This window comes from Peromyscus californicus, unplaced genomic scaffold (genome assembly GCF_007827085.1).
Source record: "Peromyscus californicus insignis strain IS unplaced genomic scaffold, ASM782708v3 Scaffold_5__1_contigs__length_169319896, whole genome shotgun sequence".
Taxonomy (NCBI): Eukaryota; Metazoa; Chordata; class Mammalia; order Rodentia; family Cricetidae; genus Peromyscus; species Peromyscus californicus.
In genome coordinates, this window is record NW_026294573.1 from 160,958,491 (window position 1) to 160,974,681 (window position 16,191).

At 48.7% G+C, this 16,191-nt stretch overlaps 1 protein-coding gene across 1 annotated transcript in view; it reads left to right on the forward strand.

The window, feature by feature from the left end:
• The first annotated feature begins 568 nt into the window (after positions 1–568).
• The window catches only part of Tpd52 (tumor protein D52), an 88,395-nt gene continuing 72,772 nt past the window's right edge, over positions 569–16,191 (forward strand). Inside the window, exon 1 of the mRNA XM_052717254.1 lies at positions 569–699. Within this exon, the coding sequence (XP_052573214.1) occupies positions 681–699 (19 nt within the window). The 5' untranslated portion in view covers positions 569–680. The remainder of the gene's footprint in view (positions 700–16,191) is intronic.

Consider the following 16,191-nt stretch of genomic DNA (forward strand, 5'->3'; position numbering starts at 1 on the left):
GTACATGCTATGCCTACATTTTAAACACTAAGCTGCATTCCTAGACATATGTAGCTCAAATTCATTTTCATATTATAAAATTTCCTTCCATGCCAAATTTACCTTCATGCGGATATATATGTATTATAAATATATATAAAATATATTTACACATATACATATAAACATCACGTCCAGAGTAATGAGAATTTATTCTGAGTCAAGTATGGTTGGCTATAGCTCAAGAACACTAATTTAAGTCACCCAGATGACTTGTTCCACCTTGCAAACAGTGTTTTCCGCTCCAGCAGGTGCACAGGGGCGGGGAAAGGGGCAGTCGCGAGGCCAGAAGCCTGGGAGGAAACTTTCGGCGTCGCAAACTTGCTGGCGAAGTGCAAACGCCACCGGCTCGCGGCTGCTTGCACACAGCCTGGGCGTCCCCTTCCCTTCCCAGCCCCTCCCCGGCCTTTTCCGACCTTCTGCGCTCCTGCCCAGCGCCACCACCCGCGCCGACGTGGCGGAGCGCACAGGTCGCGGTCAGGTGGTCGGTGACGCCCGGGACCGGCTCCCGGGAGGGCGGCGCCAACGCCCGGGGTGGGGACTGCGCGGGGCGGCCGCGGGCGGAGCGCGGAGCGGCGCGGAGGAGCGCGGCGGGCGGAGGAGCGCGGCGGGCGGAGCGCCGGGAGCGAGGTGGCACAGACATGGACCGCGGCGAGCAAGGTAGGCGGTGGTAGGCTCCTGGCGGCCGCCGGGAGCCTCGGAGCGACGTCTGGGCGACCCCGACCCGGCACGCTTCGGTGGCCGCGCCTGGGAGCCACTCACGAGCGCGGAGCGGGAAAAGGGGCCGCGTCGCTGGAGCGTTGAGTGTGAGCGAGTGTGCCCCGGCGTGCTCGAGCGAGTGTGCGCGATGGCGTGCGAGTGTCCGCGAGTGTGCCCGGGAGGAGAAGGGGAGCGGGAGCCCGCGGAGGTGCTGGGATGCGCGCAGGGAGGGCCACTCAGGCAGCGCCTGGCCTCAGGGTCACCGCCGGATCCTGGAAGTGATGGCGTTCAGATGGGACCATGACTTGAGAAGACTTCCTGCCTGCCAGTTAGGATTCTTGGTGGCCTTTGAGCCCATGGCCACAGTGTTTGGATGTAGATATTCGTCATGCTAGGAGTCCTCAAACTGTAGAGTGCTGCCTGTGGGTTTGGTGGGGGGAAGGGAGCTTTCATGGTTTGGGTCTTGTTCCTAGCCAGGTGAATCGCATAGCACGAAACCCTCGTGCACTAAGCTCTGTCTTCTTTTTCTTCCTAAGACAGCAACTCAAGTGAAATTGCCCGGAATAGAATCATAATGGAGATGTGGCCAGAGTAGGTTATGGTTTTCAATTGAAATATTGCCTACACTGAAGGGCTCTGCTGAGAAACCGGTATGGATGACAGGCTTGAATAGGGTATGCAAATGCGGAAGAAAATGCCCAGTGTTTAGGAACCATTACTGTTGTGTACCCGGTAGAACACCTCATTTTCTGCTTACTTGCCGCTGGTGTTTGCCTTTGGTATGAGTTTCAAGCATGAATTTTTAAAAATGTAAATAAAACCGTGTTTTACTTAGAATTAATTTGTAAGATAGATTTCTTTAACCTAGTAACCCATCCTTTCTTTTAATTTCACACTCACTGTGTGCGCTTATAAACCTTAACATACAATCTATTATATGCTCATAAGTTTGCCACTCGTGCATCTATACACATGCACACATACTGTCTAGATTTTGGCTTTTGGGGGTTACAACTTGTGTTCCCTCTTTGAGCCTGTGTGCTTGGCTGAGTTAACAGGTAACTTGCCCTTTGTAGGTCAATGAGTTAGAAAGTTTGTGTTAGAAAACCCCAGGACACCTTTATAAACCAGCATTATTTCATCTGACTTTTCATGCGCACTGTGTCAGGGTACGTATGTGTGTGGTGTGTGTGTGTGCTCTATGCGTGTTTGTGTGTGAACCTGTTTTTGCATTGCCGCGTTTAACATACTGATGTTTTTAGGTAACAGCTTGCGACTTTGAAGTGCGCTGGATGGCCGTTTGGTTTAGGTGTCTGGATGGCTGTTGTAATGGACAATGTGTTTCCGCCCAGCAGCTGTCTCGGCCCCTGGTGCCACTGCAGCATTCCAGCAGGCTGATGCACTCTGTGTGGTTTTTATGGGACTTGCTTTTTAAAGTTCCTAATGCTAGGACTTGTAAAGTGAGTCTTTACAATGTTCAAGTGTTTTCTGTGAGTGACATACTTACTTGGCATGCTCTCATGGTTTTCAGTTGGGGCCCTCTGTCCCCTTGGAGAGTGTGGGATCCCCAGGTCCTTGGGGGAAGGCCAGTTGCCTTATTCTTGCTAGGATTTCCTTTTACCTTTGTGACAGGCCTCTGGCCTGTCTCATCAGCCAGACCCCAGGGAACTTTGGTACTCAGGAAGGCACAGTCCTCAACAATGATGCCTGAGATGCAAAGGGCCTGGGCAACTGCTTCCAGCTGCCAACCTCTGTCTCCCTGGTTCCTTTTTCGGTCTCTTGCTTCCTGCTTCCTTTTTCTCTTTCTTTCCTACTTCCTTTTCTCTGTGATAAGGCTGTGTTGGGCGGGGCAGATAACTTTACCTGTAAAGGGCCTTTGAACAGGCAGTGTAGGGGGGTCTGCCTTAGAGGACCTGGTGGGATGCCTGGCTTCTTGTGAAGGGCTGGGAGTGAGATGTGCAGATTTAAATCTGATGTTCACTAGCAAACTGTTGGATGGGATGGAGTAGCAAACTGATTGTGTCCTTAATTGTGAGATTTTTTTTAAATATTTCAGTCTAATTTACAAACTGTTTGGATATACTCTTTCTTTTTTCTTCCTTCCTTCCTTCCTTCCTTCCTTCCTTCCTTTCTTTCTTTCTTTTTCTTTTTTTTTTTTTTTTTTTTTTTTTTTTTTTTTTTGAGACAGAGTTTCTCTGTGTTGCCCTGCCTATCCTGGAACTGGATCGGTAGACTGAGCTGGCCTTGACTTTACAGAGATCCCCCTGCCTCTGCCTCCTGAGTGCTGGGACTAAAGGCGTGTGCCACCACCACCACCACCAGCTGGATTTACATTTTATATGCTTGAAGTTTTCTTAACATTTGTCCCTTAGAACATCACCAACGGAAGTTTAGCTGTGAAGTTACATGCCCCTTTCTTGTCTTATATGAACTCTCTTGAAAAGGTCTTAAATTTCCTTGTATGATGGTGCCCCAAATCTATCTTTTGCTACTGATCTTCTTAACGGACCTTATAAGCTTTAAAACGGAACCCATTTCTGTCATGTTCTTTGGTACTTTGTATGTAGTGTGTGGCCCAGGTTCTACCATTTTTCTACTTTCTGTTTAGACTTTGGGTGCCCTGCTTTCCTTCTGTTTCAAGGGCTCTCAAAAACACCTCCAGCTGCATACTGCCTTTCAAGCGTTCTTGGGCAGTGAGCTGGGCACAGCTCACTGTATGTAACGTATATGGGGTTTCCTTTGATGCACCACTGTGCCCCTTGCTGACTGGAGCATGCCTTGTGTGAAAACAAAGCCCCCCCCTGTCTCTTTTACGGGACTGAATAAATAAATATGCCAGGACTCCCTCCCTTACGTCAGTAAGAGCCTCGGCATTGGGCACTGTAATCCGGCAGGGGCAGTGACCCACCTACTGAGCATGGCATTAGTTTCAATAAAATAGTATTTTGAAGGGAACGAGGAGCGGTTGCCAGGGCTAGAAACCCGAGGAGAAGAGACTGTAGGGAAGGAACAATGGACTGATGGGGTGTTATTATTTAACCATTTAGCCTTAGAGATAGCACAAATCTTGGATGTCATTTAATTAAAAGCAAAGTGGGTTTAGAAAAGAATGGATAACCCAGAGGGTCTGCTCGGGCGCCATCGGGAGTGACCTGCCCAGGCAGGTTGTTGCTCGGCACCCTCCATTGCCATATGGTGTTCGTGGATCTCTTTGTTAGTTTTCCTCCACTTCCTGCTTTTATTTTATTTTTTGTGACAGCCTGCCTGGTCCCAAGGGGAAAAGCTGAGTAGTGGGAGTGGCTGTGGTCTCTTAGCAGATTCTTTAAACAGAATAATCTCCGCATGTAATAAAAACAGATAGCAGATATCCACAGTTCAGCAGCTCCAAGCAGAACAAAGCAGCGCCCAGTCCCCCTGGTCCGGTGAGGGGCCTTGTGCTGCAGCTTAAGCCCATTATAGAGTCTCTTGGGGTTAATTTGCTGCTTTAATTGTTGACAGTTGTAAAATCTCTCTTTTGAGACTCTCCCAAACTTTATTTAAACTGGCTGGGTACCAGCTGTACAGATACCATAGTTTTTACATTTTTAATTTAAAAAAGGGATCAAAGGATTTGTTGGTTGATTGGTTGATTGATCTAGACAGGGTCTTGCTAGGTAGCTCAGGCTGGCCTAGAACTTGCAATCTTTCTGACTGTGTGCTGGGGTCATAGATGTCGGTCACTATACCTGTTGACTCAGGGTACTTAAGTTGTTAGTGAAAATTGGAAAAAAAAAGAATATTAAGATCTAAAAATACATTTTTTTGGTACTATAATAGTTTATTTTAGGAAAAGTAGAAACATGGAAGAAGAAAAAGGAAATAAAACTTGTTTTTCTTTCGCTGGGGCTACTGGGTGATCCTGGGTCGGGGATGGAACCCAGGTAAGGGCTCTAACAGTGAGCCATGTACCCAGCAGCATCCTTGTTTGCTGTGTGTGTGTGCTCAGAGGCCGGAGACAGACAGGTGGTTAGTCTCTCTCCACTTTACATAAAGGCTCGCACTGACCCTGCAGCTCCGCGTTTTAGCCAGACTGGTGAGCTCCTGGAATTTACCTGTCTCTGTCCCCATGTTGGGGTCACAGGCATTGGCAGTGACTTTGCTTTTCACATGGGTGCTGTTTTCTTGTTGTTGTTGTTTGTTTTTGTACTTCCAGACAAGGTTTCTCTGTGTAGCCCAGGCTGTCCTGGAACTTGCTCCATAGACCAGGCTGGCCTTGAACTCAGAGATCTTCCCGTCTCTGCTTCTGAGTGCTGGGATTAAAGGCGTGCGCTACCACCACTCAGTAAGAACTGGGGTTTGAACTCAGGTCCTCATGAAAGACAAGCACTTTTGCCGATTGAGCCATCATCTCCTTAGCTCTTTATGTTTTTGGAAAGAAGTCTCTTCCAGCCCTGAGCTGACCTTAAACTCCTCATCCTCTTACCCGTGCCTCCCAAATACCACCAAGCCTGGCCATATTTTTATTTTCAAGGCCATTTGGACATGCTTGTTGGTAGATATACTGTTTTGTGTCTAAGATAGGCAATGTTTTTTTTTGTTGTTGTTGTTTTTCGAGACAGGGTTTCTCTGTGTAGCTTTGCGCCGTTCCTGGATCTCACTCTGTAGCCCAGGCTGGCCTCGAACTCACAAAGATCCGCCTGCCTCTGCCTCCCGAGTGCTGGGATTAAAGGCGTGCGCCACCATCGCCCGGCAGGATAGGCAATGTTTAACTTGTTTCTCATTGGTAGGCATTTAAATGTGTGTGAATTTCTTTCTATGTAGACCAGGTTGTCCTTGAACTCATGGAGATCTTCCTGCATTTGGCATGTGATGTGACTGGGCAGTAACAAGTTTGTCAGCATTTGGACCTCCCTTCTTTGTGTCTGTCTGTTCCTTTGCATCTGATATGGAGAGGACATCTTTCTTGGGAGCATCAGCTTATTTCAGGAAGAAAAGATGGGGCCAGAATGCCCTCTAGCACCTACTGCTACTCAGTTTGTTTCGCTCAAAACAGTAAGTTGCTTCCCATGAAATTGGCTCCCACAGGCTCATATATTGGATACCTAGTCTCTAGTACCTATACTGTTGGGGGGTGGTGGTGTCAGGAGCTGTGGCCTTGTTGTAGGAGGTGTGGCCTTGTTGTAGGAGGTGTGGCCTTGTTGTACAAGGTGTGGCCTTGTTATAGGGGCTGTGGCCTTGTTGTAGGAGGTGTGGCCTTGTTGTAGGAGGTGTGGCCTTGTTGTACAAGGTGTGGCCTTGTTATAGGGGCTGTGGCCTTGTTGTAGGAGGTGTGGCCTTGTTGCAGGAGGTGTGGCTTTGTTGGAGGAGGTGTGGTCTTGTTGGAGGAGGTGTGGCTTTGTTGGAGGAGGTGTGGCCTTGTTGGAGGAGGTGTGGTCTTGTTGGAGGAGGTGTGGCTTTGTTGCAGGAGGTGTGGCCTTGTTGGAGGAGGTGTGGTCTTGTTGTAGGAGGTGTGGCCTTGTTGCAGGAGGTGTGGCTTTGTTGGAGGAGGTGTGGCTTTGTTGCAGGAGGTGTGACCTTGTTGTAGGAGGTGTGGCCTTGTTGCAGGAGGTGTGGCTTTGTTGGAGGAGGTGTGGCTTTGTTGGAGGAGGTGTGGCTTTGTTGCAGGAGGTGTGGCTTTGTTGGAGGAGGTGTGGCTTTGTTGGAGGAGGTGTGGTCTTGTTGGAGGAGGTGTGGCCCTGGAGTGGGCTTTGAGATTTCAAAAGCCCATGCCAGGCCCAGTCTCTCTTCTCCCTCTCTCCCTGTCTCTCTCCCCCTTTTTCTCCCTCTCTCCCCCTCCCTCCAAGTCCCCCTCTTGCTCTAGCTCTTGCCTGTGGATCAGGATCACTGCCCACGCGCCATGCCTGCCAGCCTGCGTCCATGTTCCCCACCTTGATGATAATGGACTAACCCTCTGAAACTGTAAGCAAGCCCCTAATGCCTTCCTTTATAAGTTGCCTTGGCCATGGTGTCTCTTCACAGCAATAGAACAGTAACTTAGCCAGAGGTAGCCTGCTTTGGGGTGCTGTGCCCTGAGCTGGGCTTTTCCTACCGGAGCAAATTAGCAAATACATGTGTGTGCCTCGTGCCTGTAGGAAGAATTCTTAGAAGAGTATGACTGTTCACTTTGGATTGTGCCAAATCCTGCTCCATGGAAATAGTGCCAGTTATTCCACTGGTGTGTGTGAGCGTCTGCTTCCCCACACCATGTGGTCAGGGTGTCCTTGCACACTTTCAGCTTTACTTATCTCACAAAAGAATGATGACTAGTCGTCCTCTCTTCTCCCCGCTTCCCCTCACCATCTACCTCCATCCCCTTTTCTTCTCCTTCTCCACACTCTCCCCTTCTTTATTTGGAGAACAAGGTCTTACCAAGTAGCCCACATTGGCCTCCTTTGTGGTAAGCCTGCTGCTTCAATCTCAGCCGTGAGCCACCACACCTGGCTGATGTCTTTTTCTGACAGGGAAGTGGCTGCACTTCTTGGGATGTGCTTAACATTTATATTTCACTTTCGGCAAAACGTTCGGCTGTAATCGTTGCTATTTTGGGTTGTTGAGCTGTTTGTATTTCCCGGCCTTGTTCTGTGAAGTGCGGCCTCCTGTCCATGATATGAGATGGTGTTTGCTTTTCCTAGTTTGCAGTCCCTTCTCTGACTTCATGGTGATTTTTTTTTTTTCAAGCAGAAATACTAAGAAATGATCCTTTTCATTTATAGCCTCTAGCTTATGAATCATTCCTAGAAATGCCTTCTTCACTTGGACTTTATGTTTTGATGGTTTTATTTTTTACATTTAAATCTTCCATCCATCTGTTTATTTTTTTTTAATTTATTTTTATTTCACGTGTACCCATTTGCTTGCATAAATATCTGTGTGAAGGTGTCAGATCACCTGGAACTGGAGTTACAGGCAGTTGTGAGCCGCCATGTGGGTGCTGGGAGTTGAACTCAGGTCCTCTGGAAAAGCAGCCAGTGTCTTAACTGCTGAGCCATCTATCTGTCTCTCCAGGCCCCCATCTGGAGTCTATTTTAATCGGAGGTGTGAAGTTAGAATTTCAACACCTCAACACTTCAACCCTGCCCCCCAAGTTGGCTGCCCAGCCACCCAACGCCACTGCTTGCCCAGTGGTTCCTCTGTTGTCAGACACTTAAATTCTTACGTCGTTTTTTCCTGCTTGATTTGCGTGTTCACGGACAGCAGCTTACCTCACAAGATGTGCGTATGCTGTGAGAGGCACGTCTCCCTCAGTGTTCTTCCATTTTGTTTCCTTTGCTGTCCGACTTTTCCTTTACTGTTCTTACCAGATTTGATTTCCAAATGAATATTGCGGTTAACCTGCCCAGTGACCTGAACGGAAATGCCATCAGTTTATCCCTTTTTCTTAGCAGTAGAAACTGCTCTGCTTTCTCCTCATTCCCTTTCTCTGCCTTTTTTCTTTCCCTCTCCCTCCCCCTCTCCCTCTCTCTCTCCCTCTCTCCCTTTCTCCCCTCCCTCCTTCCCTCCTTCCTCCATGTCTTTCTCCTGTCTTTCTTACTATGCAGCTCAGGATGGTCTTGATCTCATGATTCTCTCAAGCACTAGGATTATAGGAATGCTGTAGCATACACAGCTTAGTCTGTGGTTCTTTTTTTTTTTTTTTTAAATTGAATACCTCGAATAATCTTTGTCAGGATCATACTATGTGTATAATTTGTTTTGAATGCTATTAGATAATAAGGAATTTGCCACAGTTTTGAAAACAAATGCTGGTTTTTATGGCTTCACTGTTCTAGTGGTATAGGTAGGAATGGAATCCTCCTTTAGATGGAATGTACCATTGTCTCCTCCTTTAAGAGTTAACCCAGTTGGGTTGGTTTAGCATCTGGCCAAGGCACCATTCCTCACAAAGGCAGCTCCACCTTAAGCTGTCTGAAGAGTGGGAGGAATAATTAGCCCTTTAATGAGATGATGTGCTTTTCTCCCACAGTTCCAGGCTTTGCTGCTGCTGCCCCTGGTCCCAGCCAGTGTTCCCTTGGGTCTGCCCGACTGCCTGCGTCCCAGCACAGAAAGGCATAATTTCCCTTTTCTTCTGTCTCCCTCTTTCTTTGGAGCACTGGCTAGAACCTGTGTGTGTGTGTGTGTGTGTGTGTGTGTGTGTGTGTGTGTGTGTATGATATAATGATATATATTTTATATATTTTATGTTACTTTGGGCCTTTCCACCCTTTCTTTACTGCTTCCTTCCCTGTCATGTGGTTGCTCCTCTGCCAGTGTGGCTGACCTCCATGATGGCTTAACCGAAACACCATGGCCTTCTCTCTCCCTTGCTTCATCTTTCTCCACCGGCGCCTGCTGAAATTTCCAGCTTGCCTGCCCTGGGGTTTTCTTGGAAACTCCAGGAAGAGGCCGTTCTTAAATTCTTGTATTAATGAGAGTAAGAACCCCAAGAGGTGACCCTGATTTCCTTGGTGTCACGTGGTGACCATGAAGGGACTCCCAGAAATTTCCGGTAACACTGGCATTGGTATGTTGATGTGGATGTCTCTGCTGTTAATGGGTTGTATTCTATTTTCATTATTACAAATAATGCTGTAAGAGAAGTTGCCAGCTTAACTAACAAAATATAGTATTAAGAGTAAATGCCTTTAGGTGACATTTTAGGTAGATTGTATGTCTCCGAGTGGCCATTGATACTTCTTTCTTGGAGTCTGTCTGTCTGCTGACTTCAAATGCCTTGATAGTCAGTACTAAAACTATGGTTTCAGCGACTCATTTATATACCTTAGCTCACAAACACTGCTTCATGTTGCAAAGGCAAATTCAGTTTTAAAAATTGGATATAGACAGTTTGGAACTGGGAACTCAATGGCTCCTGTGTCCCCTGGTGCATTCTGAGGTTGTTGGAGCCAGTGTGGATGGGCATAGGAAGTATGGCTCAGTCGGTAAGGCGGGAAAAGGAAAGAAAATGGTTTATCCAGCCTGCTAGAGTCTGCCCTCAGCTAGAAATAAAATGTCCCCGGAACACTTCTCCATACTCCGTGGGTGTTGGCGGGAGGCAGTCTGTAAGCACAGGACACAGCACACACGTGCTGATTGGAGAGGCTTCCAGCGGGAATGGAGTCTGATGGGAGTAGACAGTGAAAGCAAAGAATCAGGGAGAGGAGCTGGCTCGGCCGGGAGACAGGCATATATCTTCAAATATGCTTCTAGCTTTCTGTAAACCACAGGAAATGTGCTTTGTAAATAGAACAGACTGGTTCTTTCCTTCTGCTGTCTGTCTGTAAAAATGCCCTGTGTACAGAAAGTAGATGGTGCTGGCTGAGTTTTTATTCAGCAGAGGATATTGGGCATAGTGGCATGTCATTACTTTAATAAACCAAGTTCTTTGATGTTCTGTCAGTGTTTCTAATGTCTTCTGAGACTAAGATACATGGGTGGTCTTGGTACTGTTCATTTATTTATTTATATCCCAGGCCGTCCTGGATCTGGATGTAGCCAAGAATGACCTTAAACTCTTAATCCTCCTGCCTCCCCTTTTCAAGAACTAGGATTATAGGTGCATGGCACTGAACTTGATATATGTAGTGACAGAGATCAAATCCAGAGCCTCATGTGTGCTGGGTAAGCGTTCTACCTGCTGAGCTACATCCCCAGACCCCTCACGGGATTTTAGAATACTTTCTTGGAATGTGGTTGTGAAGGACATAGGGCTTGAAGAGGGCCTGTTTCTCTAGAACAGGAAAAAAGGAGACATTTTGCCTTTATGGAGCATTTATGAAAGGGATGGCCAGCTTTGCCATTTCTTGTCTATAGGGTGTGTCAATGTGCATTTGTTCCTTATACTGTGGAAGATGTTCTAAAACCATCCATCGTAGTTAGGATTTTATCGCTGTGAAGAGGCACCATGACCATGGCATAAGGTTCAGAAGTTTAGTCCATTATTGTCATGATGGGAAGCATGGTGGCATGCAGGAAGACATGGTGCTGGAGGAATAGCTGAGAGTTCTGCATTTGGATCCATAGGCAGCAGGAAAGTGACTGTGATTCAATAAACCTGGCTTGAGCTTCTGAGACCTCAAAGCCCCGCCCCCAGTGACACACTTCCTCCAACAAAGCCACACCCACTCCAACAAGGCCACACCTCCTAATAGTGCAGCTCCCTGTGAGCATATGGGGGCCATTTTCTTTCAAACCACTACACTCTCCACCCAGTAGATGCCCAGACATTCAGCTAGCACTTGGTACATTGTTAGTGTTTAGTTTAGAAATACATTAATAATACAGAATAATTATAACAATGAACCATATTAAAAGTTATTTAAAACTTATGAAGTGCTTATATTTGGGGTTTTTGTCTGTTTCTTATTTTGAGACAGGGTGGCTGGAAACTCACTGTGTCGCCCAGGCTGGTATGGAACCCACAGCAGCCCTCGGGCTCACGCTCCCAAGTGCTGGGATCACAGGTGTGAGCCGCCATGCCTAGCTTACTGTTTTCAGAGCATGGTTGTTCCTGAGCTCCTGAAACCGTGGAAAAGGAACCCACAACGAGCAGCGACTGGCATTGGAGCCCAGGTGTGATGCCCACGGGCCGTCAGTCATTCCTAAGAGTTCTGCCTGGTGCTTTCTCTGAGGCTCTCAGCCCTATGGCCGTTTTCATTTGCTTCCCCAGATTTACTCTGCTGGCCGTGAAAAGCAGTACAAAATCTTTGCTCTAATTAAACCGATTGTTTCTAAGAAAGTGACATTGGGGCCAAAGCCAGGTGTTTTTTAATGATTGCTGAGCAGGATACACTGCGCCCCACTTTTTAGAAATGTTTTTCTCACTGTTAATTAAAACAAAATTGCAATCTGGAGGGACAAAGGACCAAAGTGACAGGCCTGCCTCCCATTTGCTTGGGTTTTCTGGAGTCCTTTTAGTGTGACAGCGTTTCTGGAGTGTTCGCTGTGTGCCAGGCTTTATTCTAAATGCATCGAGGCTCCTTTTTTTTCTTCTCTTTTTTTTTTCTGAGTCGTGACAAGCCCTGGGAGCAGGTACTAGTGGTGACCCTGCTTTATAGAGTGACTTCACCAGAGCACAGTGCTTGGCACAGACAGATCTGGGCTTCTGATCTGTGGTGTCAGGCTAAGATGTACATGCCATTGTCCGACTTAACATCATCTAGAAGTTACTCGGTGTCCCTTAAAGGGACAGTAGCATAGCTACTGTAGAGCGTGGAAGCTCGTGCCAAGAAGTGGTGGCCTGTCTGTCTGTCTGTCCTCTCACTTTAGAGCTAATTGTAAATGTTGAGGGCAAAGCATGCTGGGTATGAAATCACATCCGGGTTCCAGATTTCACGTGACCTTTTCTGGTTCTGAGAGGGTGGGTGAGTCAGCTCACCTCTCTGATGTTGACAGTGCCCCCAGTATTTGTGAAAATTGAGTGAATATCTGAGAAGCTACAGGCATCACTGATGCTGCAGCTGAACGTTAGATCATTCTGGAGAACTTGAACTCAGTGGATCCCCATGCAGATGGAACGTCATTTATTTAGGGACACTTCTATAGGGTGACCACCCCTGCAAGGGAAGCAGCTGGTACGAACGCCGCCTGGCCCTGCCAGGGAGGAGCCAGCAACCGTGGGCCGGGTTCGCAGAAGGGAACTCAGAGTAGCCAGCCTCTGAACTGAAGGCTGCAGTGGACTGGATGTTTGCAGACTTCACTCATACGGCGCTGCTCCAGTGTGGGGTGGTGTTTGGAGGTGAGGACTTCAGGAGGTAATTTAGTCATGAAAGTTGGACTCATGAGTAGGGTTAATGCCTCTGTGTGTGTGTGTGTGTGTGTGTGTGTGTGTGTGTGTGTGTGTGTGTGTGTATGCAAGTGTGCGTGCAAGTGTGTGTGCATGTGTGCATGCGAGTGTGTGTGTGCATGCGAGTGTGTGTGTATACTTGCATATGTATGTGGGAGCTGGAGATCAACCTCCAATGTTGTTCTTCAGGTTCTGTACTCTAACTTGGTTTTTTTTTTTTCTTTTCTGTTTTTCCGAGACAGGGTCTCACTGTGTAGTTTTGGTCCCTGTCCTGGATCTCGCTCTGTAGACCAGGCTGGCCTTGAACGCACAGAAATCCCCCTGGCTCTGCCTCCCGAGTGCTGGGATTAAAGGCGTGCGCCACCACCGCCCGGCCTTAACTTGTTTTTTTGAGTTAGGGTCTCTAATTGGCATGAATTCTCCAAATACACTAGGCTGGCAGCCAATGAGCCCTAGGGATCGGCTTGTCTATGCCTCTCCAGCTGGGATTACAAACACAAGCTACCTTAGAGACACACATAACACACACACACACACACACACACACACACACACACACACACACACACACACATTTTTTTAGCAACAAAAAACCCCAAAGCCATGGGTTCTGAGTATTGTACTTGGGACCTTAGGCTTGCACACAGTACTGTTTGAGGCCTCTCCACAGCCCAGTTAGTGCCTTTTCAGGGGAGAGACAGGCCGGAGATTATCTCTCTGTCTACCACGTGAAGAGAGAGCAAAAACAATCTGTGAACCAGAAATTACAGCTTTCACAGGGCTCAGTCTGCTGCCACCTCCGTTTTGGACTTTAGTCAAGAGCTGTGAGACCTTAGTGTCGTTGGGCCACTCTTGAACGGCTTGAGCTGATGAAGACCACGTATAGTAGGAGTAAGTGGGAGAGAGAGAAGGGAGGAAGACTCAGGACACAAAGAGTGTTTGGAAGCCTCAGAAGTGGCCTCTGCCTGGAGGTAAGTGGGTCCTGGAGAGTATGAAGGGCCTTGTGACTGAGGGTCAGGAATTGGGGTTAAGAAATGTCTGTCACTCGAGGCTGAGGAGAAAGTCCAAAAGCCAGATAGGGCGTGTCTCCGTGTTCCGGGCCGGAGGTGAGAAGGCTGTGAAGCAAGGGTGTGTTGGGTTCCTGGGAGGCCTGCGGGAGAATGAATCAGGTGTCTGGAGACTGAGGTGGGAATCTGGGAAAAAGAAGAGAGAGCCTTTCCTATTGGATGTAGGAAGAACTGGGATAGCCCATACAGAAAGGACTAGACATCAGGAAGGAGCTGATGCATGTAGTGAGAGCAGTTCATGTTTGAGGCCTCCTCCCATTGCCAGCTCACCCTCAAACGCAGCTGAAGGACTCCGAGGATGGCTGTAGGCAGGAGGATGGCTGTAGGCGGGAGGATGGCTGTAGGCAGGAGGATGGCTGTAGGCGGGAGGATGGCTGTAGGCGGGAGGATGGCTGTAGGCAGGAGGAGGATGGCTGTAGGCAGGAGGATGGCTGTAGGCAGGAGGATGGCTGTAGGCAGGAGGATGGCTGTAGGCAGGAGGATGGCTGTAGGCGGGAGGATGGCTGTAGGCGGGAGGATGGCTGTAGGCGGGAGGATGGCTGTAGGCGGGAGGATGGCTGTAGGCAGGAGGAGGATGGCTGTAGGCAGGAGGATGGCTGTAGGCGGGAGGAGGATGGCTGTAGGCAGGAGGATGGCTGTAGGCAGGAGGATGGCTGTAGGCAGGAGGATGGCTGTAGGCAGGAGGATGGCTGTAGGCGGGAGGATGGCTGTAGGCGGGAGGATGGCTGTAGGCGGGAGGAGGATGGCTGTAGGCAGGAGGATGGCTGTAGGCGGGAGGAGGATGGCTGTAGGCAGGAGGATGGCTGTAGGCAGGAGGATGGCTGTAGGCAGGAGGATGGCTGTAGGCAGGAGGATGGCTGTAGGCAGGAGGATGGCTGTAGGCGGGAGGATGGCTGTAGGCAGGAGGAGGATGGCTGTAGGCGGGAGGATGGCTGTAGGCAGGAGGAGGATGGCTGTAGGCAGGAGGATGGCTGTAGGCAGGAGGATGGCTGTAGGCAGGAGGATGGCTGTAGGCAGGAGGATGGCTGTAGGCCTGCTGCAGATGTCAGCTGTGCTCAGCCTTGAGCGTGGGAGACTGCGGCCAGGGTTACCGAACCCCACCTCTCAGGTGGGGGAGGGGCGCTGTTCGAAGACTCCAACCGCTGGCTTCCTTGGATACCTGTTTCTGTTGGCCTTGTCTCTCACATGTGGCCCTTGGGGGCCTAGCTGTCTTACTCAGGGCTTCTCCGAAGTCCTGGGAGGGGCAGGCACAAGCTATGTGGCTTTTTATAGTCCTGCTTCGTAAGTCACACAGTGTTATTTTCACCTCATTCTAGTAGTTAGAACCGTGCCACCAGGTCAAGCCTGGGCTCAGGGAGAGAGAACACAGACTTCGTCTTTGGATGGGAAGAGCATCAGTGGGTGTGTCCTTCTGTTTTAAGATCACCACATTGTTGTGTGACATCCGTGTGGATGTGTTCAGAGGGGAAACATTCCCAAGAGAAAGGCGGGCCGAATGTCAACATTCAAGGTACCTGAACTTTGTGTGACGACCTTGGAGGAACTGAAGCAAGACAGAGGCAGGCTGGGACTGTGACCCTTCCAGGTGTGAATTAAGAAACAGGTAGGCTTCCGAAATCTGTGGAGATGCAGGTAGGGCGAGGTGGACAAGTAGAGACTGGCCTCAGTGATGAGTGCTTGTGGTAGACAGTGAGGAGAGATTCCCAGGATGTTGGGGATGAGGCTGGGGAGAATGGTAGATACAGACTGAGTCTGTGGGAGTGGGGGGCGGGAGACAGCCAAGAAGAGACGCTCCTTTTGGAAGAGTCCAGGGGCGTTTGAACGGAACTTTTCAGTTATGTGATAGTGCCTTGTTGTCCTGCATTGAGTGATGTTTTTAACTGTTAAAGTGCAGAGGATGAGAAGTTTGGCCTTTGCAAGTGTTTGTAAAAGGTGGAAAAACCAGATTTGCTGTTCAGTAGAGGCCCTGACTTTAGTTAAGATGGCTTTTCATGCAAAGTGCGTTTTCATGGTGATATTATAGAGTTTGACCTTCAGGCAGCCCAAGTCTATAAGCAGTAATTCATTTTTATGTGTGAGAGCGTTGCAGAGGAGAGGCACTTATTAAATATTGGTCCCGGGAAAGTATTATCCATCCCCTGGGTGGTCTTGTCGCCAGAGAAGCAATTTAACCTGGTGGTGGCATTTGAGCAAAATTGGAGACACGGTGACTTTGCAGATTCAGCCGGTGGTTTCTGAGGCTGAGGGAACTTGTGTTCACATGATGGGACCGACTGTGCCAAGTCTAGTCAAGTAGGCTCGCTCAGAAACTCTTGATTCAGCTTCCTGAGGTGAGAGTCAGTCAGCTCCTTCCTCAGGCCATTGCTCTCACTGTGAGGCCTCTACGCCCCGAGCATAAACGGACCCTCCTGCCCATTGCTTGGGGGTTCAGTAAGATTGAACATTCCCATTCGGAGTGAAGACAGACTGACAGGTTTCTCTGGGTTAGCAGCTTTGGGTTATAGCCCCTTCACTAGCTTACTGTAGATGACAGATTTGAGATGGGAAGACAGCCAACTTCAACTTTGCAAAGTTTCTAGATAAGCATATTCTCTCACAACCCCAGGT